This window comes from Triturus cristatus, chromosome 3_1 (assembly GCF_964204655.1).
Source record: "Triturus cristatus chromosome 3_1, aTriCri1.1, whole genome shotgun sequence".
Lineage (NCBI taxonomy): Eukaryota > Metazoa > Chordata > Amphibia > Caudata > Salamandridae > Triturus > Triturus cristatus.
This window is the reverse complement of record NC_140583.1, coordinates 976,211,941-976,238,506: the sequence shown is the minus strand read 5'-3', so window position 1 is coordinate 976,238,506 and position 26,566 is coordinate 976,211,941. Positions and strand designations below refer to the sequence as shown.

Below are 26,566 nucleotides of genomic sequence, written 5' to 3'. Positions count from 1 at the left end.
CAAGGTCCCAAAGGCGAGACCTATTGGCTATGCCAATGCTTGTTTTTATGTGCAATAAGATGTCCATTGACGTGTGCAGCATTGGGTTGGATGTACAACCCCCGTGGGTGCACACGGCTGGGCATGTGTTTTCAAAAAGACACCAGTAACAATAATCAAATGTATATTATATAATTTTGTGCATGGCAATGTTTAATGAGAGTGACTGTAATAAAATATTTTTATAAAGCCTTGTTAAAAAAAAAACTCAACATGTCTTTCTGTCTTTTGTTTTTAACGTTTTTCAGACCACAAAATGCAACCCTAGAACCTGCCACAAGGGCTCCCTACACTCCAGCTGAAGAGCATACAGCTCCAGCTCGGAGTACTTTAAAAGTTATGGTAAGCTCTAAGGCCCCCACAGCCCCACCTGCTCCCCTGCGTTCACCCTTCTTGGTGTGCTGGCAGGAGCCAGTTTCTATTCTTTGCTCCCCAGGCAGGAGCAGCTTTTTTTCTGCTTCTGCCAGGGCAGCAAACCTCTGTTTCCTGCCTGCCGCACCACAGGCAGAAAGACACAGTGAAACACTGGCCATGGAGGCCCCATTCTTTGGGGCCGAAATTCATTTTCAAGTGAGTGGGGGGTGCACTGCGCCCCTCTCCGAGCCAGTACTGGCCTCAGAGCTATCCATCCATAGGGCTTAAGGCGGCTGCTCCGGTACCCACCTGAGGCACACACAATGTTGGGGGTGCGCCAGGGAGCCATAGAGCCCCCACGGTCCTGCCGCCTGAATGCACCCATCTAGGTTGGAGCAGTAGCTGGCTTTGCTCTGTTTGTTTTCCTGCTTCCGCCAGGCGGGAGCAATCTTAGTTTCCCTGCACTCAAGAGTGCTAGCAGGGAAAAAATGTGTGTTATCCTCGCAGCACTTGAAAGCACACATTTTTGTCCCTGCCTGGGCAGGGAAACTGTCCCGGGGTGGGCTCCCTGGGGCACAACAATAAAGCCAGCCCTTGGAGAGGCTTGGTGAGCAGGGCCGTGCACCACCTCCACCTTCCCCTTTAAGTTTATATATTGGCCCAGGGGGATGGGGTCTTTGGGCCTCATTAGGTCTCGGGGGCACGCCTCCCTCCCCTTAAATATTGCGTTGATCACACGGAATGGACCCTCCCTCTCCTAATAAACCTATGTTCGCCCCCCTCGGTGTCCTGGACCACCTCAGGCTTCTTTCCCTTAGGTGCTTGCATGGTTTTAAAATCGAAGAGTTTGAGTTCCCAAAGGATTTATGAGGAGTAACCTCAACCACTGTGACTTTTTGTCCTGTAGGTCCTTGTAGCTTTTAGATCTCACCCCAGATACCTGATCTGCGTTTTGGTAATTTTGAGGGAGATACTACTTTTCCAGGCCTCTGGCTTCATATCTGTTAGAACTGGGGGTCTCTAGTAGGCTGAGGAAGGTACCTTAGGCCAAATAGAGACCCTTGCTTCCACGTCAGGGAAAGGAAGGACACCTTCTCAGATAGCCGCTGCTCACCCCCTCGGTAGCTTGGCACAAGCAGCCAGGCTTATCTTCAAGTCAAGTGTGTAAAGTATTTGCAACCACGCTCTCAGTAACCCAATGATGACAGCACAAATGGACTCCACAAGAGATTCATAAAAACAAGTATATGTTTACATAAAAAGATATGCAATGAGACCACATGATATAAATCCAACATATGCGTATTTGTAATATTCCTCCTGGCCGGGTATTAGGCCAGCCAGCCCTTGTAGGTTCTGGCGATATTAATGAGCAATTCTAGATGCTCCAATGCAGTCCTAATACAATGCTATGCTGTTCGTAATGCAAGAATCAGGCACTTTGCAATGTAAAAATAATGCAGTTCCTTATGCAACAATCAAGCAGTTCGTTATGCAGAAATAATGCAATGCGTAATGCAACAATCAGGTTGTTCGTAATGCAGAAATAATGCAATGCGTAATACACTAATCGGGCAGTTTGTAATACAGAAATACGGCAATGCTTAATGCAACAATCGGGTAGTTCGTAATGCAGAAATAATGCAATGCGTACTACACTCTAGCACCGTTCACGGTGCTTTAGACGGTCTCTCCGCCACTCGTACTGACGCGCGGTCAGCTTCCACCAACATATGCCCCCTAAACAGGTATGGTGTAAACCAAAGTGCAGCTCAGCACTCCGGCCCCGGTACTGCCCCTCCAAGGCAAGTACTAGCCGCGATATGAGCTGAAGCAGAGGCTCGCACTGCAAGAATGGAAGAGGCCGAGAGCGTCTCTCTCTGAGCCCACACCCCGCCCCAGGGGGTGACACGTTACCTGAGGGGTGCGACATCGTTCTCCTCTCCTGTTGTAGCGACTTGGGCCTCCGATGCGACTTTGTGGATTCCGGGCAGTGGCGATAACGAAGATCTCAGGCTGCAACAGGGCACGCGCACACAGTGTCGCTGAGACTCCCTGGAGCCTGTACACGATCACAGGGCAATCCTCACGAAGGTCTCAGGCTGCAAGAAGCACACGCACACAGCGTCGCTGAGACTCACTTGAGTTCCAGGTGCACACGATCACAGGGCAATCCTCACAAAGGTCTCAGGCTGCAAGAAGCACACGCACACAGCATCGCTGTGACTCACTTGAGTTCCGGGTGCACACAATCACAGGGCAATCCTCACGAAGGTCTCAGGCTGCACAAAGCACACGCACACAGCGTTGCTGAGACTCACTTGCACTCCGGGAGTACACGATCACAGGGCAATCCTCACGAATGTCTCAGGCTGCACAAAGCACACGCACACAGCATCGCTGAGACTCACTTGGCCTCTGGGTGTGCACAATAACAGGGCAATCCTCACGAAGGTCTCTGGCTGCACAAAGCACACGCACACATCATCGCTGAGACTCACTTGGACTCCAGGTGCGCACGATAACAAGGCGATCCTCACAAAGGTTTCAGGTTGCACAAAGCACACAGCGTCGCTGAGACTCACTTGGACCCCAGGTGCACACAATCACAGGACAATCCTCACGAAGAGCTCAGGCTGCACGAAGTACACGCACACAGCGTCGCTGAGACTCGCTTGAACTCCAGGTGCCCACGATCACAGGGCAGTTCTTACGAGGGTCTCAGGCTGCAAAAAGCACACGCACACAGCGTCGCTGAGACACACCTGGAATCTTTTGTGTTCCTGGGTTTCCACAACAGGGAGCCAGCTCTCCTCAGACCCTTTCGGATAAGTTACTTCAGGACACAGCAAAGTCCTTTTAAGCAGGGGGACACAGCACACAGCAAAGTCCCTTTAGCCACTCCTCGGTTAAATCAGCAAACTGCAGGCCAGCCCCAGAACACATTGTAAGGGTCAGTCCTTTCCTTCAGTCTCTTCAGCTGTTTCTTCTGTGGCAGAGGTTCCTCTTGACCACAAAGTACTTTCAATCCTTTTCAGTCTTGAACAATCCAATGTTCAGGGGTTTCAGCTCTCATAGTTATACCCCTCAAAGTCTTTGAGGTCTTTGTGTTCAGGGGGTCACGGACCCCTGTCCAAACCAGTTCTGGGTGTCTCCCTGCAAGTGACACCTTCTTCCTTTGATAGTGGGGGTCTGGATTCTTAATCACTCAGCAGGAGATGGAGTCATTGTTTTATGGCCGCAACCCAGGTCTCTTCACCTCCAGGGGCTACTCCTCTCCCCTACACTCCAGATGCAGGTCAGCCTGTTGCTGTCTCACCTCCTCCCTTGGGTCAAGACATTGCCCAGATCCTATTACTTTCAGATCCAGACAGTCAATCCACAACCAGGCAGAGACACACAGAAATGTTAGAACACAAAAACCAGCCACTTCTAAAAGATTGGTTTCTAAACACACAATGCAAAAACCACCTTCACAAAAAGATGTGTTATTGAATTGTGAGTTCAACAGTAAAAACTGAGAGTATTTCACTGTCAGGACATGGCACACACCTCAGTACATGTCCAACCTTTCACATACACTGCACCCTGCCCAGGGGGTACCTTGGACCTACCATAGGGGTGTCTGATGTGCATAGAAAGGGAAGGGTAAGGTTTGGCAAGTGGGTACACTTGTTACAGCAAACAAATGATGGCCGAAATGCTGACAGTGCAAACATTCTCCCCCAGTCAAAATATCTGGGTTAAATCCATTGTTCTTTTGCCCACTGCACTACCCCAGTTTAGACCCAGCCATATGCAAATCAGTCTTGACCCTGTGCCCCATGGGAACAGTCCAGACCGAACTGCCAGGCCAGGTCCTCCCTGGACTGGAAACAAGCATCCTGGGACCGGTTTCAGGGTATGTCACCCTTCTTCAGCCAGGCTAGCTTGAATCCAGTGGCACAGTGAGTTAGGGACCCACGTCTGGGCATACCCGTCCCACTTAGGGTGAAAAGTGTTACAGCAAACAAATGATGGACGGAATGCTGACAGTGCAAACATTCTCCCCCAGTCAAAAGATCTGGGTTAAATCCAATCATGGACAACCAATTACTATTACACTTTATATAGGGAGCATATGCACTTTAGCACTGATCAGCAGTGGTAAAGTGCCCAGAGTCCTAATGCCAACAACCACAGGTCAGGAAAAAAGTAAGAGGAAGAAGCAAAAAGTTTGGGGCTAACCCTGCAAAAAGGGCCATTTCCAACAATATCCAAAAGTGATGGCCTGCTGAGCATTGGCAGGTTTTCCTCTAAACCTTTAATTCAGCATTGCGTTGATGACCATAGTTGAAATTACAATTGTGTCATTGGAATACTTTGGCTTTTCAAAATAATGTGATATGTCTTTCCTACCGTGTGGGCACCAAGGCACCATGGACCTCCCTCTTCGGGCTGTTTACCCTCTACCTGTATGGAATTTACTTTTTCCACTGGTGGTCATAGGCTATGGGGGACCAAGACCAGAATGGCAGATCTTCTTTAGCTCAACTTATGCAGCTCACCTAGCATCACACACAAAAGTGCACACACGCATATATGCACACACTGGAGGCCCATACATTCATTTCCACAAAGGCTGGCTTCCAGCTGGGAAAAGCCTACTGCCTTCAGCCTACGCGCAGAAAAGAAAGATATAAATGGTGCATTAACAGCCTGAGCCTCCAGGGTGCGATTATAAAAATTAAATTGATACTATCAGAAGAAATGACATTGGCTTCAAAAGGCTTGCTCCAGGCTTGGCGTCCGGCCAGGACTTGAGCAAAAGGCAGATCTAAGCAGACGCAAGGCACGTTTCGTGCCCTAGTCTTTCGGGAGCACATTTACAGCCTGTCTCTACTGGGTGCAGGGGGGCATTTTTATCCTCTCTTTGACACGTATGATACCACATCAGGTCCTCTCTTAGGATAGGGAACTGGTCTCCTACCTGGCCTTTTTGGACAGAGGAAGAAGTGTCCGAGTCCAGAGCAACACTCAAGTGGATGGTGAAATAGACACCTATTTTATCATTTTGAGTCTCTTTTAAAACAATCGAGGCAGACCAGCTAAATATAGAGGTATCCTGCCATTGGAGGCAGTATATGCAATATTCAAGTGTGAAAGTGGTCGGAGAGGTAGGAGACCTGATCCCTATACTAAGAGAGGACCTGATGTGGTATCATACGTGTCTAAGTACGTGTCTGGATTTATTTTAAGGGAAAGGTACTAAAACTGCACAGAAGCCTATACCCTTACCCAGAAGGTCTGGGCAACTCCAAGCAACAAAGGAGATGCATCATACACAATAAGATAGTGCACCGCAATTTAGTGATATTTAATTAATTATCCAATTTTAACTTGAGGGAGGTCTATACCCAAATTCTCCTGAAGAAGGTGGTGGTGTGTATTTATTTAAATCCACCGAAATGCTTTGATGCAATTTTAAGCTGAATCCAATCGCATCTAGGAACTGTAAATGAAGAATATTGATTTCACCAGTACTCACGTTTGATGAGAATTATCGGATCAGCACTTGTAAGACATACATTAAAATTGTTCCTAAGGGTGCTCCCATTTGTGTTTGATTTCTTGTTTTATGGGTTTTATTTGAGTGTGGTCTGTTGCGCCGACCTGTTTGGGGTGCTGAAACAAGGGCTCTTTCTTACTGTGGAATTGTTTTTAAATGATATATGAAAGATTTTCTTTCTTATGTGTACCATAAAATATGATATAAGTGAGTCAGGTACTTTTATATGATTTTTATTAATTAAGGCTTTCTATAAAATGTCTTTCTTGGTGGTATATGTTTCAAATAGTTGAATCCCAATTCAATTGATTGAGTGGTGTGATTGAGTGGTGAACTGTACCCACTGGGTAATATATTGGTTCCAAACGTAGTTTTTTAATTCTATCATTATGAAGTTCAGCCTAGAAAGTGTACACTTCACCATCAGAAAATGGCCTACATACACTGTATGTGAATAACTGGCCTCGTGCGTGACTATGAATCTCAGTGCCTCCTTCATTGGGAGCTCCAGAGGATCTAAGCGCAGGCACGGGGGAAAATGCATGAAATGCAGAAGAGATGTAAGGGGACACCTAGGTGCTGAAGAGATCCTGCACGTTGAGGAGAATGGGCGAAATGCAGAAGACATGGTGGATCTGAAAGATGGCGGAGAACGGTTGACATAGTGGACATAGTATAGTTGAAGAACGGGCGTCCTGCTGATCACATGGTGACATGGAAGACAAGATGAGGGACATACTTTAAAAAAAGAAAAAATGATAGACATGGAAGATGTGAAAAGCAGGTTATAAAAGACAAAGATATGGAAGATAGTGAAGTATGAGTAATACGGTAGACATAGAATGGAGAAGAGCAGGCAAATAGGAGACTTAGTTGGTACAAAAGATAGTGGAATGTAGCATGTACCAATGACGGGGTGGACTTAGAAGAGACAGGAGAACAGCTGACATGCGGAAGACGTTGTAAACGTGGACGTGATGCAGCAGAAAGGGTAACGTGCTGAAGACAGTGCGGGAAAGTAAGGAATGGAGGAACATGCAAGGACATGGTGGTCATGTAATTAATGGAGGAGAGCAGGTGATGCACTTAAGATGGCGGACATGGAAGAGATGAATATTGTATAGCCTTCTTTTAATAGAAAGCTTTTACGCACTTTCTTTGGTTCTAAAATGGGGAGCCTAAGTGCCTCTCGTGTGCTAAGAATCTGGTTTGCCCTTCGGTTGAGGGAAAACATGTCGGTTCCTCTTGCTCTGGAAAACCTGTGTACATTCTTGTAATGGAAAGCTTGAATATATTATACAAATTGAAAATTGCATATATTCTTGAGATGGAAACTTGTGCGCATTCACATTCCTGCGATTAAAAACGTTGAAGCCATACATGCAATCAAAAACTAGCGTGCACATTCTGTGAAGGAAAACATTTGCTTTTATGTTATGGAAAGCTTGTGTGGGTTCCTGTGATAGAAAACTTGCATACAATTTCTTGCCTTGAAGAAGAGCTTGCATCCATCCAGAGATAAGCTTGCACACATTCCTGCCATGGAAAGCTTGTATCCATTAATGCCTTCAATGGGCAATGTGCAATGTAATGCTTGCATGACCCTGCTGCGATGGAAAAAAAACGAGCAAGTACCGTGTGCGACAAAAAATTTGTTAGCATTGTTGCTAAGGAAAACGTGTATGGATTCCTGACATCAAAACCTACATCCCGAAGTTGTCTGCTCCTCTGAGGTGCCGTGACCCAGTTTAGCCATCCTTTGTAGCTGGTTTTCTTTGCGTCCTTCCAATTGTTTAGGACCAATTTCACGGCCGCTGTCAATAAGAGGCTCATTAGGTCCTTGTCTTGCTCAGTTCTCAAGTTCGAATGCATGAAAGCTGAGGCGAGGGTGGAGAATTCCATTGGTAATTTGCATTTAAACACCACATTAATGAAGTCAAAGACCTTCCCCCAGAATCCCTCGAGTGTTGGGCAATGGAAGATAAGGTGTGCCAGGTCCCCCTTCCCTATGTTGCGGTTCCAGCACCTCAGAGGAGCAGACAACATCGCGCTACAGTTCTCACCCTGGAAAGCGTCCTTGAGAGGGTTGTGGGAAGCTCTGGACACTTATGTTGATTCATACGAGCCGCCATAGACAATGTTAAACAGCGAATGGACCCCCGCCCAGATGTTTGCTCCCCCTCATAACACCGGTGGCCTGACATCAGGACAAACTCATTTATAGCACCTGTTGTAATGCAGTTCGCATAACTGATACCTATATTTATGTACAATGACTATTTCTCCCTACTGTCTGTGCTATTCCTCTTCGGCTTCACCACTAATTTGTCTATCCTTTCCTCTTAAAGCTCTTTCTCTCTCAAGACGACCTAAAGGGGCCAGCTATATGTACTCCAATGCGTAAACGACTATTAGCCGAGCTGGACTAACCCTGTAACAGTGGATGTGATTGTATTCTATGTAAAATCAAATAAAAATGTAAATAAATAAAAAAATTTAAAAAAATACATCCCTGCAAAGGCAACCTTGCATGAATTACTGTCATGGAAAGCTTGTGCGCTCCTCATACCATTCCCGCCTTTCGTGCCGTGTGGACATCTTTTGGAATTAAATATTGCATGCAATCCTTCCTCCTTTGATGGAAAGCTTGCATGGAAAAAACATGGAAGCACCGCTGCGGGTGAAAAGCTTGCACACTACTCGTCGCAAGCTTCCATGCTCCTTTTGTGATGGAAAGCTTGTGCGTAGTGCAGCGTGAGTTATGGCTTCAGTCTGGGCCATCCATGTGTTGTTGTTTGGATGTTGTGAGATTGTTGTTCCAGTTCTTCACTGGTGCAATTTTGGGGTAGAATTTGATGGGTGTGCTGTTTTCCTTTTAGCGGTTGTCCTCTGGAACAGTTATTCCACATATACAGAGTTACTGATAGGCCTTAGGGAGCTGCTATGACAGTCAGTGTGGTTTTAAACTGTGTATTCTTGCATACATTTAAGAAGATTGCTACTTTTCTCCTCCAATGATTAGTTTAGTTACAAGGTTGTGGTTACTTCCGGTTGTGAAAAGATCATTTGTGGCGGACCTGGAAAGATCTCAGTATGTAGCAGGGGCAGATTCCTATGATTGGTCTAACTACAGAATGCCCCTTTACTTATCGGTAATATTCATTTCTCCCTGTGGCGGCTTGCTGTTTCAAAGTATACTTTTGTAACTCCCCTCCACAAGCTGCAAAGTGCTTCGAAGCTGCCGTGTTGAAGTGAGTGCTATACAAAGACAACAAGCATTGGCATAGCCAATAGGTCTCGCCTTTGTGACCTTATAAGTGTTTAGCCATGCAACAGTTGCATAACTAAACACTTATAAGGTCCCAAAAGTGAGACCTATTGGCTATGCCAAGCGGCCGCAAGTGAAAGTGATCGCGATCAAACATCAAAGCGGCCAGGCAGCCGCTAAAGTGAAAGTAATCGCGGTAAAAGTGGCGCGCGCGCCCTCGCACATGCACTGCAGCTCTAGGCTGGCCTGGTAGCACTTTTTGGAGCCCTCTCAATAAGTCTCGCCAGACCAGTGCATGCGCTGTGTCAGGCGAGACCTAAAAATGAAATGAATGCTCCAACTTGTGCCTAAATAAAGTGATGTGAAGCCCATTGAGCCCAATGGGCGTTGGGCGCCTGCCATATGTACCATGTTCAAATTCGGATTAGAAGTAAGTCAAAAGTGTTGTAGGGAGGTACTAAATGCCAATATTTCGGTAGCTCAAGCTTTAGCATCTGTTTAATGTAAAATATGTTTTGCCATCTATCAGTAATGGTGTGCAACTTTTTATTTTATTTTTTAAAAGCGAGCAAATGATCGCTCGAACTGATTACTGGCAGACCCATAGTCCGCAGAGTTTCTTCCTTTTGCCATGTTAATCTGCTGCTATAGTTTTCCACACAAACTGGCAATATCTCAAGTGATAATTGGTGCTCGATAGAGATGCGCTGCTTTCTAGCAAGTTTCAAAAACGTTTTTCTCGCGTCTTTGAAACAGGATGGATGTTGGTGATTTTTCTTCTCGCGTTCTAAAATGGGTGCGAAAATCCCGATTTAGGGGATGCTCGCGAGAGAAAAACTGTTCGCATCCCTAGTTGTCACAGCCTCCTCAGATTACAGGGCATATTATCAAGACAGGCGATAAAATTATCGCCATTTAGCGGCAGAAAACTGCCGCTAAAACGGCGATAATGGGCTTGATAATATGCTCAATGGAATTGCATCTAACATGGGCTTCAATTGGAATTCCATAGAGCATATTATCAAGCCCATAATCGCCGTTTTAGTGGCAGTTTTCTGCCGCTAAAGCGGCGATAATTTTATCGCCTGTCTTGATAATATGCCCCTACGTTTTTTAAGTCCTTCCAAGGGTATACACCTTACCTGCTCTACAATATTAAACTGCATTTATCACTACGCTTTACACACACAGATTTTCTGAAAATCACAGCCGCAGGGGAGGTGTAATTAGGCCGCCATGCTGGTGTGGGTCTGGCAGCAGTGAGATGCAGTGTTCCGGCCTTGAATTGTCGGCATTCCCTGTCCGTGGAGGTCAGCAGCCCAGCCCCAGACCTTCAGCTCAACTCACAAGGCCGTTCCTTGCATCACAACATTTGTACCAAGATTCTTGCACGTTTTTCGGTCCCAGTATTCCAAAATCGTCGGGACTCTGCCTGAAAACCGGTCATGATCGCATCTGGGAAGAGGCAGCGCGTTTAACGCAGTGCGTATATGATTTAAATAGGGATTTTATTTATATTGTGCTTAGTAGGATATTAGTAAGGAAGAAATTCCATTTAAGGTTGTGACCTGAAAGCCCTTAACGCTAAAGGATTGAGTTGCACTGGGAGATTAGTGACCCGTCTCGTGCTTCTCAAGCGCCAGTAGGGCAGGGATATGGGTATACTCTTTCAAGGAATGACCTTTTAAGCCAAACGAGGAACTGGGGTCAGAGGATGTGGCTTAACAGCTAGGGCGGCCGACTTTGAAGCTGGGGAACCAGGTAGGAGTCTGGTAGGAGGCTCAAACTTCCTGTGATTCCGGGAAAATCACTTAATCTCCCCGTGCCTAAAAATGAATGAGTCCGTCTGTAATGCAACTGCTGCTCACGTAAAGCGCTCTGATACCTTCGGGTTAAGTTTGCGCTATATAATACTACAATAAAACACAAAACAAAATTGGTATCTTTAACGTACCATTAACAGATAGATTTCATGTAGTTGTGGACAACTTGTTACAGCAATAGACATACATTTACTAGCCCAGTGAATTTTGGGAGCTGTAGTTCTTTTTCACCTCAAAGCAATTGGGGAAAACATTGCATTACTGTATCCTATTCTACTGCAACATTTATGTATCACGCTTACTACTCCTGTGTGGGCACAGAAGCACTCGTTTAACGCTTATGGTCCTGTACAGCCATAGGTTGGAGGGAGAAATGGTGGAGAGATCTGCTTGGATAGACTTTGATAATATCACCACATATATGATTGTCATTGTGAGGTGTCAAGGAGTGGTCATAGTATGTAGCTTGCCAGGACCCGTAGTGGGTGACTAAATTAAAGTCTTCCATTGGCCAGCAGCATGTGGGAGATCTCTTCAGTTGTTTCATGCCTTTTTAATTGGTGATGGATGGTTTATTGCTGTGTACTGGTATGCAGAGAACTGGGTGATGGACAGGACCCATAGCAGTTTTGTCATATTGAGTGTTTGAGTGTCAAGCTGTGAAATGGAATTATTATGCAGTTTGTATGAGCTATAATCAATTGCCCGACTGCTGAGTGTTATGGTATTAATATTAGTGAGGGCCAAGAGGGTTATATTTTTTACTGTAATTGCATTACCAGATGGGTCTTCTTGCTTTTATGCACAATTGCTGTTTGTTTTTTATGATGTTTTAATTTCTGCTCTTGAACTTTTGCACGCTTTGCTATTTGCACATTAAGAATGGGAATTGAAATTGTGTTTTTTGGGCTTGCAACAGAGATGGGGGCAGCTAATATATCCTCGGGGGGAAATCGGATAATTTTTTGCCATTTTTAATCTTTCGGGACATTGAACGGCGCCATATTGGGCAGTGTGCTCTCTAGTCTCATGCCACATGTATTTAAGAAGATGCGTTTTGCAGATGTGCTACTGGCGTGCGGAAGGTGTGCCAAAGGCAAGCCCATGTGCGGCCCGTCAGCAGGCAGTGCCAGCAGGGCCGTTTCTAGGCGTTGTGCCACCCTAGGCGAGAATTGAAAAATGCCTCCTCTCCCTTTTACTACCATCACTCTCTCCCCCTGTCATCCAGGCTAGAAGAATTAATGCATTAGATATTCCCAAACTTATGTTTTTTGCCACCTTCCTCTTTTTTCCGCCCTAGGCGGCTGCCTAGTCTTGCCTAATGCTAGAAACGGCCCTGAGTGCCAGCCATTCTGCCAGTTTTAAGTCAGAAGTTAGATCGTGTATTATCCATGATAGTCTAGTTCTGTGCAGTTTAGCTTCCAAGCTGACCTGTGTTACTCACTGAAATTACTTTAAAATGATTTTTTCAGTTCAGGACCCAAATCCAATAGCACTGAATAAGACTACTACTAACACCTATACAAGTAATCCGATTATGCTGGGATTCTAGGCTGCTCTACTGAAGTCCGCACTCTGCAAAACCAAGGAATGTACATCTTTGAGGACTTAGACGAAGAAAAGCCAGACATTTTGTTCATTACAGAAACATGGCTTACAGAATTCTCAAATGTTGATTTATTTACTGCTATCGTCCAAGTGCCAGAGGTGGGGGGGGGGGCATAATATATAAAATCGAGTGTGATTGTGTATCTATCCATCTGAATGAATTGGAAGGTGCTGAAAGTTTAGGCTTTTACTGTACTTTGTCTGCACTGCAATCTGTTTCTGGGACGCTGATTTATAGGCCTCCAGGGCATGCTGGCCCCTTTTTGAGATCACTGAGTAGTACTGTGGCACCGTGGTCTTTCCAATATTCCGTTTTTTATGGATAAACCATTTGGTTATGAGGTAGCCACTCTCACAGACATTATTTCTTCCCTTGGCCTTGTCCAGTAGGTCTTTAAACCTACTCATTAGTACAGTCATATTATTGATCAAATCTTTTCTAATATAAAGACAGAATCTCCTGAGCCCTTACTAGTAGTATGGTCGGATCACTACTTAATTCAGTTCAGATGGCCTAAATCCTATTTTAATCAGCTTCCTTCTGAAACAATCCACACCATGTCAAGAGCTTTTCACAGAAGTTTCTCATTAGACATTTGCCACTCTCTGGAAGCAGATCCCCCGTCTCTTTCTGGATATCCTGAATTGGACGTGAAATGCATGGATGAATGGATTTGTGCTATTATTAATGGCTTGGCCCCAACATCCAGACTCAGTTCCCTCAGAGCCAAACAGTCGGGCCCTGGTTCAATGAGAACCTAAGGACTGTAAAATAAATGTGCAAACGCCTCGAAAGAAGGTGGCAAAAAAGATACAACCTGAATGATAAACACACTTACAAGCTTGCATTAAAAGACTATTACCATCAGGTTCGTTCAGCAAAATAAAAGCATTCTTTGAGATGGGTCAAAGAGTTAGGCAATAAATCTAAAGAAATTTTCAAAACTGTAAAAATGTATATGAATCCAGATGCTGTTACAAGAGGCCAACAACCCACAGCTGAATGGTGTGACCTGCTGGCTTCTTATTTTTGCGATAAAATTACCACTATCCAAGCTAGCCTGCTTACCGACCCCCATGCTGCATCTATTTCCCTTGTGGTGGTACTTACTAGCAAGCCTGCTTCTAAGAAGCCTTCTCTTTGCAACTATCCAACTATTTCTATGGAATAATCATTAGATGCCATTAAGTGTCTTAAATCAGGTTCTCCATCAGACCCATGCCCTCCCAGTATACTTACTAAAGCCGCCTATGCTATTAATCCCATTGCCAATAGAGTACTAAACACATCTTTGTCTGACGTAATGATGCCGGTGCAGTGAAAACAAGCCAATATTCTACCTCTACTCACAAACCTACCGGGAACCCCAAAGCCCAAGCTAATTATAGGTCCATTTCCCTTCTTCGTGCCTTTTCTAAAGTTTAGAAAAATGTGTTAATGACAGGATACCTGGAAAAAAATGATGTTCCCCACCTGAGACTATCAGGATGCAGAACCGGCTGCAGCATGGAGACAGCCTTTCTTGAGGTGGCAGAATGTGTTAGGGGCACCCTAGATAAATGGGGTAGGGCCGCCTTGATTCTGTTGGGTGTCTATCGGGAGCCTTTGACACCGTTCCCCATAAGAATCTGCTGGCTTGTCTACAATCTATTGGGATTGGGGGCCTAGCCTTGAAATGGCAGACTTCCTTCCTGACTGTCAGCAAGCAAGAAGTGTGGACACCTCCCTTTTCTTCTCCAATCCGTGAGTTAGCAGTTGGTGTCCCCCAAGGTTTGGCACTCAGCCCGACTTTATTTAATGCTTATCTTACACCCTTGGCAGTGTTAGCTGAGACTTTGGAGCAAAGGTAGTATCTTATGCCGACGACACCCTGCTGCTTATCACATGTGAAAAAGGTGAAGAACTCGATGGAGGAGCTTTTAAAACCTGCCTCTTCAATATGTTTAAATGGCTGTCCACCAACCAACTAAAATGTAATCCAGACAAACCTGAGATTTAGTTTTTTGGCACCATTATGTCAGACTTTTGCAAGATGTTCTGGCCTAGGGGTGCTCCCCACAGCCCTCAACAGAGTACAGTATAGAATTTAGGAATTGAATTGGAAACTGCTCTCACCTTCCAAACACAAATTAATTCACTGGCTGTCTCCTGTTTTGGGTTGTTTTGATCCTTGAAAAAATTCCTACCTCTCCTAGTTGTTAAGGCAAAGAAAACTGTGTTTCAAGCATTATTAATTTCCAGACTTGATAATGGCAATGCACTTTTAACTTGGGTTTTCCAGCCTGAATTAAGCTCAACCTTTCTCCACAAACTCATATGACCCCGGATCTGAAAGCGCTGAACTGGCTGGCGATTAAAAAGAGTATTCTTTTTAAAACCCTGGCACTGGTTCATAAAGCCTTGCATAACAAAGAAGCAGTGTGGTTGAGGAGGAGGATTTGTGCCTATTCCCCCTCAGGAGTTTACGGTCAGCCTACGGATATCTGGCTAGAATTCCAAAAATCCGCTGGGCCAGGACTGCAGGCAGATCCTTTTCTTACCTTGGGCAGGTGGCCTGGAATAAGCTTCCCCTGGATCTTCGTTCCACATCTTCAGGAAGAAATTAAAAACATGGCTCTTCCAACAAGCATGATCTGATGTACAGCATTGTCGCAAGTAGCCTTATAGTTAGCGTTGAGACACTCCTTGGAGTATGCGTGCGCTTTAGAAATCTCAATCATCATCATTTATATAACACTCCACTTTCAATTAGTCATTAAAGTGCTTCACCTTTGGGCAGGACATTGCTCCAGAACCCAAATTTAGTGTGTTTTTTTTTCTAAAACAATTTCATTGGTTATTGGGATAAATGTTGTGGTCTTAAGGAAACCGTTTCATTTATTTACTCGAGTTTCTATGGATCAGATTGAATTAATAGGAGTTAAGTATGATCTTTTGTGGGAGAAGGGGCATGTGAATTCATACAAATGGTTGGCGGTACTAATAAATGAGCAACAGGAGGTGAGTTATTGTTAGGTTTCAAGGGTATGATCGTTTAAAGAATAGGACATGATCTTTGGAATGCATAGGGAATTTGCAGAAATACAATAATGGGAATTAAGGCAAACATGCATGTGATGTAGAGTAAGATGTGCTCGGAGAGAGGAGGAATGCAGAGAATGGAAAGCAAGTGTAGGGCCTTTTGAAAGAAAAGGAGAGGCAACAATTACAAGTTTTAATTCAGCTCTATTTTATTGGAACACTGAGGAGGCTTTTTTTGAGATGCCTTACAATCTCAAGATGTACAACTGTAGAAAGAAACAACATTTTGTATGTGAGACAGTACTATATTATGTACTTTTGAAACTTCTAGATCCGCTGTCCGCTCAACATTTTCCTCCAGGGTTTAATTTGTAAAATAGTAAGTGCCAGTGCCCAAATATTTCTTAGAAGTACACAACCAAATGTCAGAGTTGCTGAATATCAATGCTTCAAAGTCTTGGCTCTACCCCTTGCCTCTTTCATTCACCAACAATCGCTCTCTGCTCTTTGATCTCACTCTTACAGGTTCTTTTCTTCCTTGATTTACCCTCATGTCACAGTTTTTCCATTTTTACTCCTCCCCCTTCATGCCTGTTTTAAGGTTGAAGCCTACCAGAGTGCACTGCTGTCTGGTCTGCTAACAACTTCTTGGGGACATTCTGAAAGCTTGCCCGGGAATGCATTCCGCTCATTGCTTACCACTGTCTTTGTGTTTTGTAATTCACATTTGCATACTTTCTATTTGCTGGCTTGATTTGTTTTAGGATGTCCAGCCTGAGGTCGTTTCTCCCATGGACCATAGCCTATTTACTGTATTCTTCCATAAGTGCTCATTTTCTGTGAACAGGTCTTTAAAGCTTGTTCCTATTTTGTCACATTTGCAGTGCAATCAAAGACAGGGGTCAAATGTCAGGCTCTGTGTTCTGAGGGAGCTTGGTGTTTACTTTTATTTCTCTGACTTCCAAGTGAGAGGATTTATGTGACAATCTTACTGTGAAAGCAAAGGCTTTTTTCTAGCACATAACAAAATGTAAATGCCTGCAAATAAACTATGCAGCTGTTTCAGTATACATCAGCATTAGAAAAGCACAAATGAAGCACATTTGTTTGTAATTCTCTAGTATGGTGGAAACAAATATTTTAATATGATCTAAACAAATCAATATACTTGGTGATGACATTTCCACATACCGTTTGTGCACTGTATACGTTCGTTAGTAAAACTGTTTGTGTGCGCAAATGTAATGGCTATTTCTATTGAAAATGTGTTGTCTATGATGACAGTGCGCGACCGCACCTTGCATACTCCGCACTACGCCACCCCACACTACGCCACCCCACTCTACACCACTCCACAAGACTCTACGCCCCTCCATTCTACAACACTTCACTCCATTCAACGACACTCCACTCCACTCCACTCAACGACACGACACTCCACTCTATGCCATCCCACTCCCATATACGCCACTTCACGTTATGCTGCTCCACTCTATGCCACGCCACTCCACGGCAAGTCACTCCACTCTGACACACCACTCTACTCTATGATATGCCACTCCATTCTACACCACTCCATTCTACACCAATCCATTCTACACCACTTCACTCTACACCCTGCCACTCTACACCCTGCCACTCTAAGACACTTTACTCCACTCTAATCCACTCCTCTCTGTCACTCCACTCTACACCACTCCCCTGTATGGCACAACACTCTACGCCATGACACGCTATGCCACAACACTCTACGACACACCATGCCACTTCAACCTACTCCACTCTGTCTCCACTGTGAAACACTCTACTCCACTCTGTGCCACTCTGTGCCACTCTCCTCTACCATCCTCTACACAGCTCCTTCTACGGCACTCCACACCACTCTACTTCACTTCTCTCTACTCTCTGACACACTATGCCACTCCACTCTACACCACTGCACTCTACGGCTCTCCACTCTGACACTCCTCTCTATGATACACCACTCCATTTGACAATACTCCACTCTATAACAGGCTTCACCACTCTACGCCATTTAATTCTCTATAACACTCTACTCTGACACAACTCCCTTTATGCCACTCCATGCTACTTTACTCGCTCTACGCCACTTTACTTTGCTCGACTCTACTCTGACACTCTACGCTATGCCACTCCAAGATACTCTACTACTCTGTGCCCCACCACTCTACTCTCTCTTTGACACTCCATGACGCTCCATTCTATCACACTCTACTCCACTGTATGCTACTCCACTCTACGACAATCTACTCCAGTGTACGTCACAATACTCTAATCCGCTGACTGCAACTCCCACTATGCCACTCCATTCCACTTTACTCCTCTGTATACCACTCCTCTGTAATCTACGACACTCTACTCCAATCTATGGCACGCTATGCCACTCCACTCTGCGACACTCCATGACACTCTACTCCACTCCACTGTACAACACTCTGTTCCACTCTACGACACTCTGCGCCCTTCCACCCCAACCACACCACACTGCGCCACTCCAAGACACTCTGTTCTATGACACTCTACTCCACACTATGCCACCCAACAATCTGCTCTTCTCTAAGCCACACCACTCTACTCCAATCTACTCAGTTTCCTCTATGCCGCTCTACTCTAGGACACTCTATTTCACTCTACGGACAGACACTCAACTCCACTGTATGCCCTTACATTCTACGCCACTCCATGACACTCTAGTACATTCAACGCCCCTCCACTCTATCTTTCCATTCTAGTCTATTGCACTCTACTCCCTCCATGACACTTTACACCATGGCACTCTGCGCCACTACGTGACACTCCACACCACACCACTCTCCTCTATGCCACTAACTTTAAGCCAGGCTGAACAGCTGCCATGCTGGTGTACAAAATGGCTTAAACACATTGGCAAAGTCAATAGCTCTTACATAAGCGGAACCTATTGGCTTTGACAGTGCTTGTTGAGTTTTCCTCACTCTTGCTCTAGGTCAAAATCTTTTGAAGAAAAATAAGTTCTGGCCCCCATAAATAAGTTCCAGTTGGCTCCATCTGGAACCACCGGCTCAAATTAACCACTGCTTATCTCTTTATATACATGTTGTTCGCCCACATCCAAGATGGCGTCCAAAGCAGTCTACTCTACAATGTTTGAAGTACTGTGATATCTCATTCTGTTGACTGGGAAGGCTCTGATGAAAGACCTCTGAATACCAGCTCAGGACTGCAATCTTTTGTGAACAGTAGCCAACGAGTCACTTTGTCGGAGTGGCCTCTTTGTTCCATGAAAGAAGGAATGAACTTGAGGGGGCGACGAGGGAGCCTCCCCCTGCATGCGGCTGTCGTTAATGAGAACTCTTGCAGGGTCACAGAGATAGAACGTGACCTCAAGGGGCGCTAGCTTTCATCTTGCATAGCAAGGCCTGCTCTTTACAGACCCCTTCGTGTGACTTCTCAGCGGCCTGTGGTGGGAAGAGATTGTACCAAAGACAAAGGCTGCTGACAGGGCTTCCTTCTGTAACACATAAGAATGAGAGGCGGGGGACTTCAAGTTGTTTGTGTCCAAACGGGTAATCTTGCAGTTCAATGAAAGGACATTTCTGAGAGGGAAAGGCCCAGAGCACACTAAATAGTATTCTTTATTGACCGTACAATTACTTAAAATCTTTACAGTAAAACACAAAAAATAGCTAAAGTACAATAAAATGCACCATGCCAGCATGGGCGCAGTTTTTAGCACACTAGTCCAGGCCTCTGATTGTTTGTCCTTCAGCGATTCAGAAGGTGAAGTGAGTCTTTCTCCATTGTGACCACCTGGCCCCAAGTCACCTGGACGCTATGCTTCAAGGCGCCCTGCTGGCTTTCCGTTTAGAGTCACTTGGTAGTCCAGTCCGATTGGTTCCACTGCAGGAAACCAGTGCTTCAACTCACACGATTCATCAGGTTGTTAAATGCTAGAGCAGCGCTGGAAACATGGTGTCCCCAGTGACTTTGAACAATAATAATCCGACCGGTCATATTACCAGAAACAGCAGCAAAACATCTCAGGACTTGGAGACTATGTGTGAAATTTGAAGGATTCGTGACAGTTTAATACCATGAGATCTGGAAAGTTGTCACGATTCCACCCGCCACTCTCGGAGGCTACTGGCCTCACACTTGCACGTTTGTGTAAAAATATTCTTCAAGTAAATGACACTGAAATATACATTTGTAGTAATGAATACACCACCCAGCGGTGTTCATAGATCCATGCATGTGCAACTGTACCCTTTATTTATTTAATTCAGACTTCATTGAATGCTCAATGCTTTTCACAAGCATTTCTTCAGGAGCATTATTTTACACAAACCTGAAAGACAGAAATGTAAATCAGTGCTGAAAGCCAGGGCTACTGGATTTATGTGGCAGGAGAGGGCCACATTATGTGCCAGGGTTGAGTAAAATATGCAGAAGGAAAACGCAAATTATGCGGCATAATGTGGCACATTTTGTAATACTATTGTTTCTTTATTTCATTTTTAAACTTGGTAGCACTGTCTGGGCATTGGTGGTACTTCAGTAGTACCAGCTTAATATCTAGATATAACAATAAGCAGCAGAAAGGTGACCAGTCCGGCTTTGCAAAGGGTCTTCCTCTGCGCTGCAGCACGTTTCTCTGCATGTTTAGTAACTTTTGAACTGTTTGGGCTAGAAACAAATTCTTTTTTTTGGTGGTAAAATATGCAGATTATGTGGCAGATGATGGATTATGTGACAAATGCAATAAATCTATAATTATGTGAAAATCGCTGCAGCCGCACAATCATATAATTCCAGTGGCCCTGCTGATAGCTGAGTTTAGTTACTTTTCTCCGGTGCAATGACTGGACACACGACTTTCCACCCTGCCCCTACAACAGAAGTCAGCACAGAGCACTTTCATATAATGTTCTTTTACACTTTGTGCAGGATCTGACATTGGAATACAATCAAGCACCTTCTGCTTTGCGAGGCTTGCTGTAATGAAGTATGCACTGGAAGCCCCGCCCACTCTCCACCCAGATTTGTCATTGGCTTGTGTCATTGTCCTTCGCAAATGCTGGCTTCTGATTCGTGAATAGGCTTGTTAGTCCCTCCTTAGTACCGCCTTATTTTCATTTGTACCCTCCCATGATGACTGGCCCTTTTACTTGGCTTGTTACACGGTCTCGGTTTTAAGTCGGTGTGCACTATTTTGTTTATTAACTAACTAATGCCTGCCCCTCTTACGAAGCATTTACCTAACAAAAATGGACATAGGCACGATGGCTAGTTCTCGAGTGACCAGCAAAGGGACAGCAATCCAAAGAACTGCTCATATACGGTTTTACTGTGCTTTACTTGGTAGTTTTCTCTATTTCTGCAAAAAAGTCCACATTTTCCACCTGCTCTGCTCTGAGCAGCAAGAGGTGGAGGGTGGGTAGACCAAAGGTCCAGAACAGGCCTTTACCTGTCCATGGGAGGCATTGGCTGCTCCCCCGGACTGCTGCAGGGGGTGGGTGTGAGTCGGGCAGTGCTGCTACCCACAGCCCCTGCTGGAACAGGCCCAGTTTGCCTGGGCCTGGAATTATCGAGTTTTCGGACCCGATAATTCTGTGCTTGGACATACTTGGAATGGCGAATTGGGGTATTTGACCCGGAGTTCTCACCCTGTAGGAAGTACCCCAACTATTAATGAGGGCCTTAGTCAGAAGACCTCAGGCTTCAGCAACAGCCCAATAAAGTCTTGATGTGCCACAGGCTGGTATTGAGGAAACGGGTATACACCACACAAAAGTCCAGCTGACGTAGTCTGTTGTGTACAGCTGTAAACAGTGTGCACTAGTAAGTGCAAAACGTTATCGAACCCCACATCCTTAATGAAAGATTGTTTTAATATCTTGAGCTTGGACATTGTACATCTGTTACCAGCTTATCAATTAGAAGAAAATCATTCAATTAGTTTGTAACTAATGACGCTTATGTGAGATTTTAACTCACACAGATGGGCAATTTTTTAGAGAGATAAACACAGTGAATTGTGTTCTTTTAATACATAAATCCACAATACCGCCCTACCCGGGGGAACAAAACTTTATAGGGCAATTGCTGATGCCTTCTGGTAAGAGATCCAGTCGGGTGTCATACTTTATTTTAAATTGTAAAGCTGGGGCTTTAGTAGATCACTTCAATTCGGAAGCATTTTAGAAAAACTTGCCTCAATGGATAAGCCAAACCAAAAACGATTACTTTTTTTTTGCAAGGCATCTGTGAGAGGATGGATTTAATGTGAGATTGTTCAGCCTACTTTTGGGATGGTAAAATGCAGTGCATGCCCACCACAGGAAGCGGAATGATCCACCAGACAGCCAAGAGCTTTAGGTGAAAGAGCTCTACTCCTCTAGGTGAAGCCCAAGTCCACTCTATGCATAGTTTTAAAGAACTGTTAACAGTAGGTCCAGCAGTCAGTTATACTGTCAAACCAGCCCTTACCACGAGAATCGTGCCAGTTTAACAAAGTGCATTTAATCCGTTTGTTGTGCAGTGCATGTGTATGTAGATCTTGGTGTCAGAATATAATTTGGTTATTTTTACTGATGTTGGAAGGGCACAGGCTTTCAAGTGACGCGCCAGAGATTGGACCCAGTCCGAACATCTGCCTATACATTAACTTATTTTTTCCAGTTGGATCCTATCATATTAACCCCTTGTGCGCTCATGACGGAACCACGCCGTCATGAGCCACGGGCGGCGTGTGCTCATGACGGCGTGGTTCCGTCATGCTGCGGCCGTTGGCGGCAGCTCCTCCCACGCGTCTCTAATTCCCCGCCTGTGCGGGCGAAATAGAGAGTGGGCGGAGTCGTGACGGAACAACGCCGTCATGAGCACAGCTCGCCCATGACTCATGACGGCGTGGTTCCGTCATGAGCATGGTGGCGCCGCGCTCACCCCTCACCCCCCCAGCGCTGCGGCGGAATTCGAGCCGCAGCGAAGGGGTTAATATGTTTGCACGATTTTGGATGTTTATTTTAGTCATATGTTCAATATGTGCTTCTAAGCCCCCCTTTGTGTCGAGCCGCAGCGAAGGGGTTAATATGTTTGCATGATTTTGGATGTTTATTTTAGTCATATGTTCAATATGTGCTTCTAAGCCCCCCTTTGTGTGTTGTCATAATGCTCAAAAGTCAAAGGCGACAACATAATTACCTACCACTTATGTTATGTCTGTTTTTCAGGTTCCACATTACAGGCATCCATTTGAAGAAGAAAAACCAATTGACCTGGAAAGCTCTGGTGACGAAGACTCATTTGAGGATGACGGAATTGACGACGTGTATTCCGGATCCGGATCTGGAGGTCAGTGAAAGAGAGGTGTACTTTAAGAGGGGGAAGAGAACCGGAAATGCCCGAACAGGGATTTCCATCCTAGGTCTAATCAGAAGGTTGGTGTAAGTCACGTATCCCAGCCAACAAGTGGCAAGGAGGTGGTCTAATAGGCCTTCCACACATTGGAGCAAATATTTGGTACATCTTTAGTACTGGCAAAGTTCATCATTCCCATTTCTTTTAATAGAATGTAAATTTGTCTTAAATGCATATTTTAAATCTAGCAACACAGAAAAGAGGGTAGAGGCTGTTAGATACCGCACCCAACAAGTGACCAGTGTCTATAGTCTACAGAATAGCGCAAAGAACCAAGGAGTACTCCCCTCTATACTCCTTATTTAGGAACAAGTCCTACATCAACATTTAATGCACAATGGTTCAGCACTATATAAAATATATGTATAATGTCAGAAATCACAATGACTTTGCACATAAATGAATCATCCAAGATATGCAATTCTTGAGGTAAGTCTTCTTTATTTTCCTTTAAAATGTTTTCTTTATTTTCCAGAGATCAAGAGATCCTAGCCATAGAAAATGCGTTTCGTCTCTTAAAGAGACTTCTTCAGGGCTATTAAAAATACAATACAAATAAATTGTTTTAAAAGAAAATTCAAACATTTCTTTATGTTTCAACATACAATAACAAATACAATACATTGAAAAATAGAAAAGCACATGTATTTTTAACACGAGGGTCTATATCATATAAAAAAACATTTGTTCTTTGTTTGTTCAAACATGGATATTATATTTGAACATGTGTGTCTTGGATATCCATATGCTTGAAAACACATTTGATATGAAAAGCCATACCATAATGAGCACTTTTTCTTGTAAATCAAAAGTTGCATTAAAACATCATCCAATTATTGACAGGGAACTAAAAATATGGTTTGCTTCATACCTTCACAGTAAGACAGAGCGTAATTTAATTTTTTGCATATTTTAAATCTGCATTGATCTAGCTGTCCTGGACCCTGGACTCCCCTGAGCTGAAACGAGTTGGCTACAGAGTACGATATCTCCAGTGCATGTGCCAACATTGTTCTATAAAGTATCCTTCACTTATTTTTTTTTTACTTCCTCGCTACTTTCGTTTTTTGTCCATATCATTGCATAGTTCTCAGAAGCCCTATGACAAAGCTCTTTGGTGGCAATGTTCTTGAAGGTGGGATTTTCTGCATTTGCTACAGGAAGACCTCCACTCCTGGCCACCTGAAGAAAGATCACACCTCCCTGTCATCTAAATAAGACCATACGCCCGCAGACTGAAAGACAACACGGCGCTTTAATCTCCAAGGCCTCACCTTCTTCTTATCTGAAAGAGAACACAACACCTTAATCTCCAAGACCCCACTTTCCTGTCATCTGATTGCTAACACACCTCCCCTCTATCTAGTGACCACACCTTTCTGACATATTAAAATGACCACCTCTCCCACATCCTGAAAGAGAACACAGCCCTATGATCTCAAACAGACCACTCGTCCTGTCACTTTATGCTCCTACCAAGATTAATTTCTAAGGAAAGCTGCAGTATTTTGTGCATGAGTACTCAATGCTCGATCATTGACACAGTGGCTGTTCGTTAAGTAAAACTAGCATTTGCAATGCAATAAATCTAGCATTACCTATGTGTTTTGGTTTGGAGTGTAGTGGATGTATGAACAGAGAAATAGCTGCAGCACTGTCTAGAGGACCAGAGAAGCAGCTAGTAGCCCTGCCTAGAGGACTGAGAATGAGGAATTACCACTGTGACTAGAGATAATGTCGCAGCACTGCCTAGAAGACTTAGAATGAGTTATTATCGATGGGACCAGAGTAGCAGCTAGCAGCACTGTTAAGAGGACATAGAATGAGGAATAACCACTGGGACCAGAGAAGCACCTAGAAGCACTGTCTAGAGGACATAAAATGGGGAATTACCGACGGGACCAGAGAAGTAGCTGCGTCTTACTGGGCGCCCTGGACAAGATTAAGGATAGGAGAGCTTTGCAACAAAAAGGAACATCACCTGCAAGTTGCAATATAGAACCCCCCCCCCCCCACCACCACCTTCAACTCATTAGGACAGCTTTTTGGTAATAAATAGCTTGTCTCAGGCATGGATGCGCTTCATGGCAACGCTGCAGGGAGTGCACGCTGCAAAGCAGGAAATTAACAAAACATCGTGAAATAATGCATGTAACAAGTGCAGTCTCCAGGGCGGGACGAAAGGGGGGACAAGTGTAAGCTATAAACCATTGAAAACATAGTTTTTATTTTTAAAGAACATGAAGGGGCCAATCAAAAGTGATGAGAGTGCAGAATGTATACAGCATGCTCCTGCATGCTGCTAGGCTCGACCTAAAAATGCATTGGAACGGTCTAGTTTGCAGCTTGCTCATTAAGCTCAAGCAGTATATAGACCTTTCCTGGAATGTCAAAGCTTGTGAATACAGGACTCCGTTGTTAAGGTGGTTTTATTGTCCACATACCACTAGTTCACAGCTTATGTGGAATGAAACACTCACTCTGCCCGACTTCACCCTGCAGTCTAATATTTAGAATTTGTGCCCCAGACAGCTGAATTGTTCCTCCTGTCACCCCCGCTCGCCTCCTTAGGATAGTCACCCTAAAACGTAGATTTTGGGCCAGATGTATCAAGAATTGCTTTTGCGATTCTTAAATAGCGAATTTTACTGATTTGCTATTTAAGAATAGCAAACTGCAATGTATGTAGGATTTGCAAAAACAATTGTGATTCCTACATATTCCTTAATAGCGAATCGCAAATTGTGATTCGCTGTTAAGGAATACCTTGCCATTTATTCCTATGGGCCCAGAGGCCCATAGGAATTAATAGGATTGCATTCACAATTTGCGAGTACCAAATAGGCACTCACAAATTGCGCATGCAATTTCAAGGGTGCAAGGGGGACAAAATGTCACTCTGATGCACCCCCAAAAAAGGCAAGTGGCGCACATACATGTCCTAAGAGCATGTGTGTGCTCCACTTGGCACTTAAAAAACATGCAAAAATGTGCATTTTTCTAGGAATTTGCAAATTACCCACCAACTTGAAGTTGGTGGTAATTTGCGATTCCTTAAAGCCAGGTCGCAATTTTTTCATGCTTCCTACATTGCATTTAAGAATTCACAAATTGCGATTCGCTAAATGCATTTGCAAAATAGGTAATCGCAAAAATTGCGATTCCCTGTTTTGCGAATGCCTGTTCGATGATACATCCCAAAAGGCTTTTTACCATCGCAAATGGGCCAATTCTGCGAATTGGCACATTTGCCAATGGTAAAACGCTTGATACATCTGGCCCTTTGTTTCTTCATTTTTATTTGAGTTGGCTAGTTGCCCTAAGTCAGCTGCTTTAACACCTTCATCCAGTTTTGGCTTTTTAGGAAATACAACTTTGCATGCGGGTGGGGGGGGAGTGGGGGGGGGTCCTGCACCAGGTTTCTCTTGGGAATAATAAAATAACAAAACAAAACCAAAATAACAAAACCAGGACAACAACGGAGT

The 26,566-nt window shown here is 44.4% G+C and overlaps 1 protein-coding gene across 1 annotated transcript in view; it reads left to right on the top strand.

Annotated features, from left to right (window-relative positions):
* The window catches only part of SDC3 (syndecan 3), a 410,885-nt gene that overhangs the window by 300,468 nt on the left and 83,851 nt on the right, over nucleotides 1-26,566 (top strand). The window contains exon 3 of the mRNA XM_085645626.1: nucleotides 22,895-23,015. Coding sequence (XP_085501752.1) covers nucleotides 22,895-23,015 — 121 coding nt within the window. The remainder of the gene's footprint in view (nucleotides 1-22,894; nucleotides 23,016-26,566) is intronic.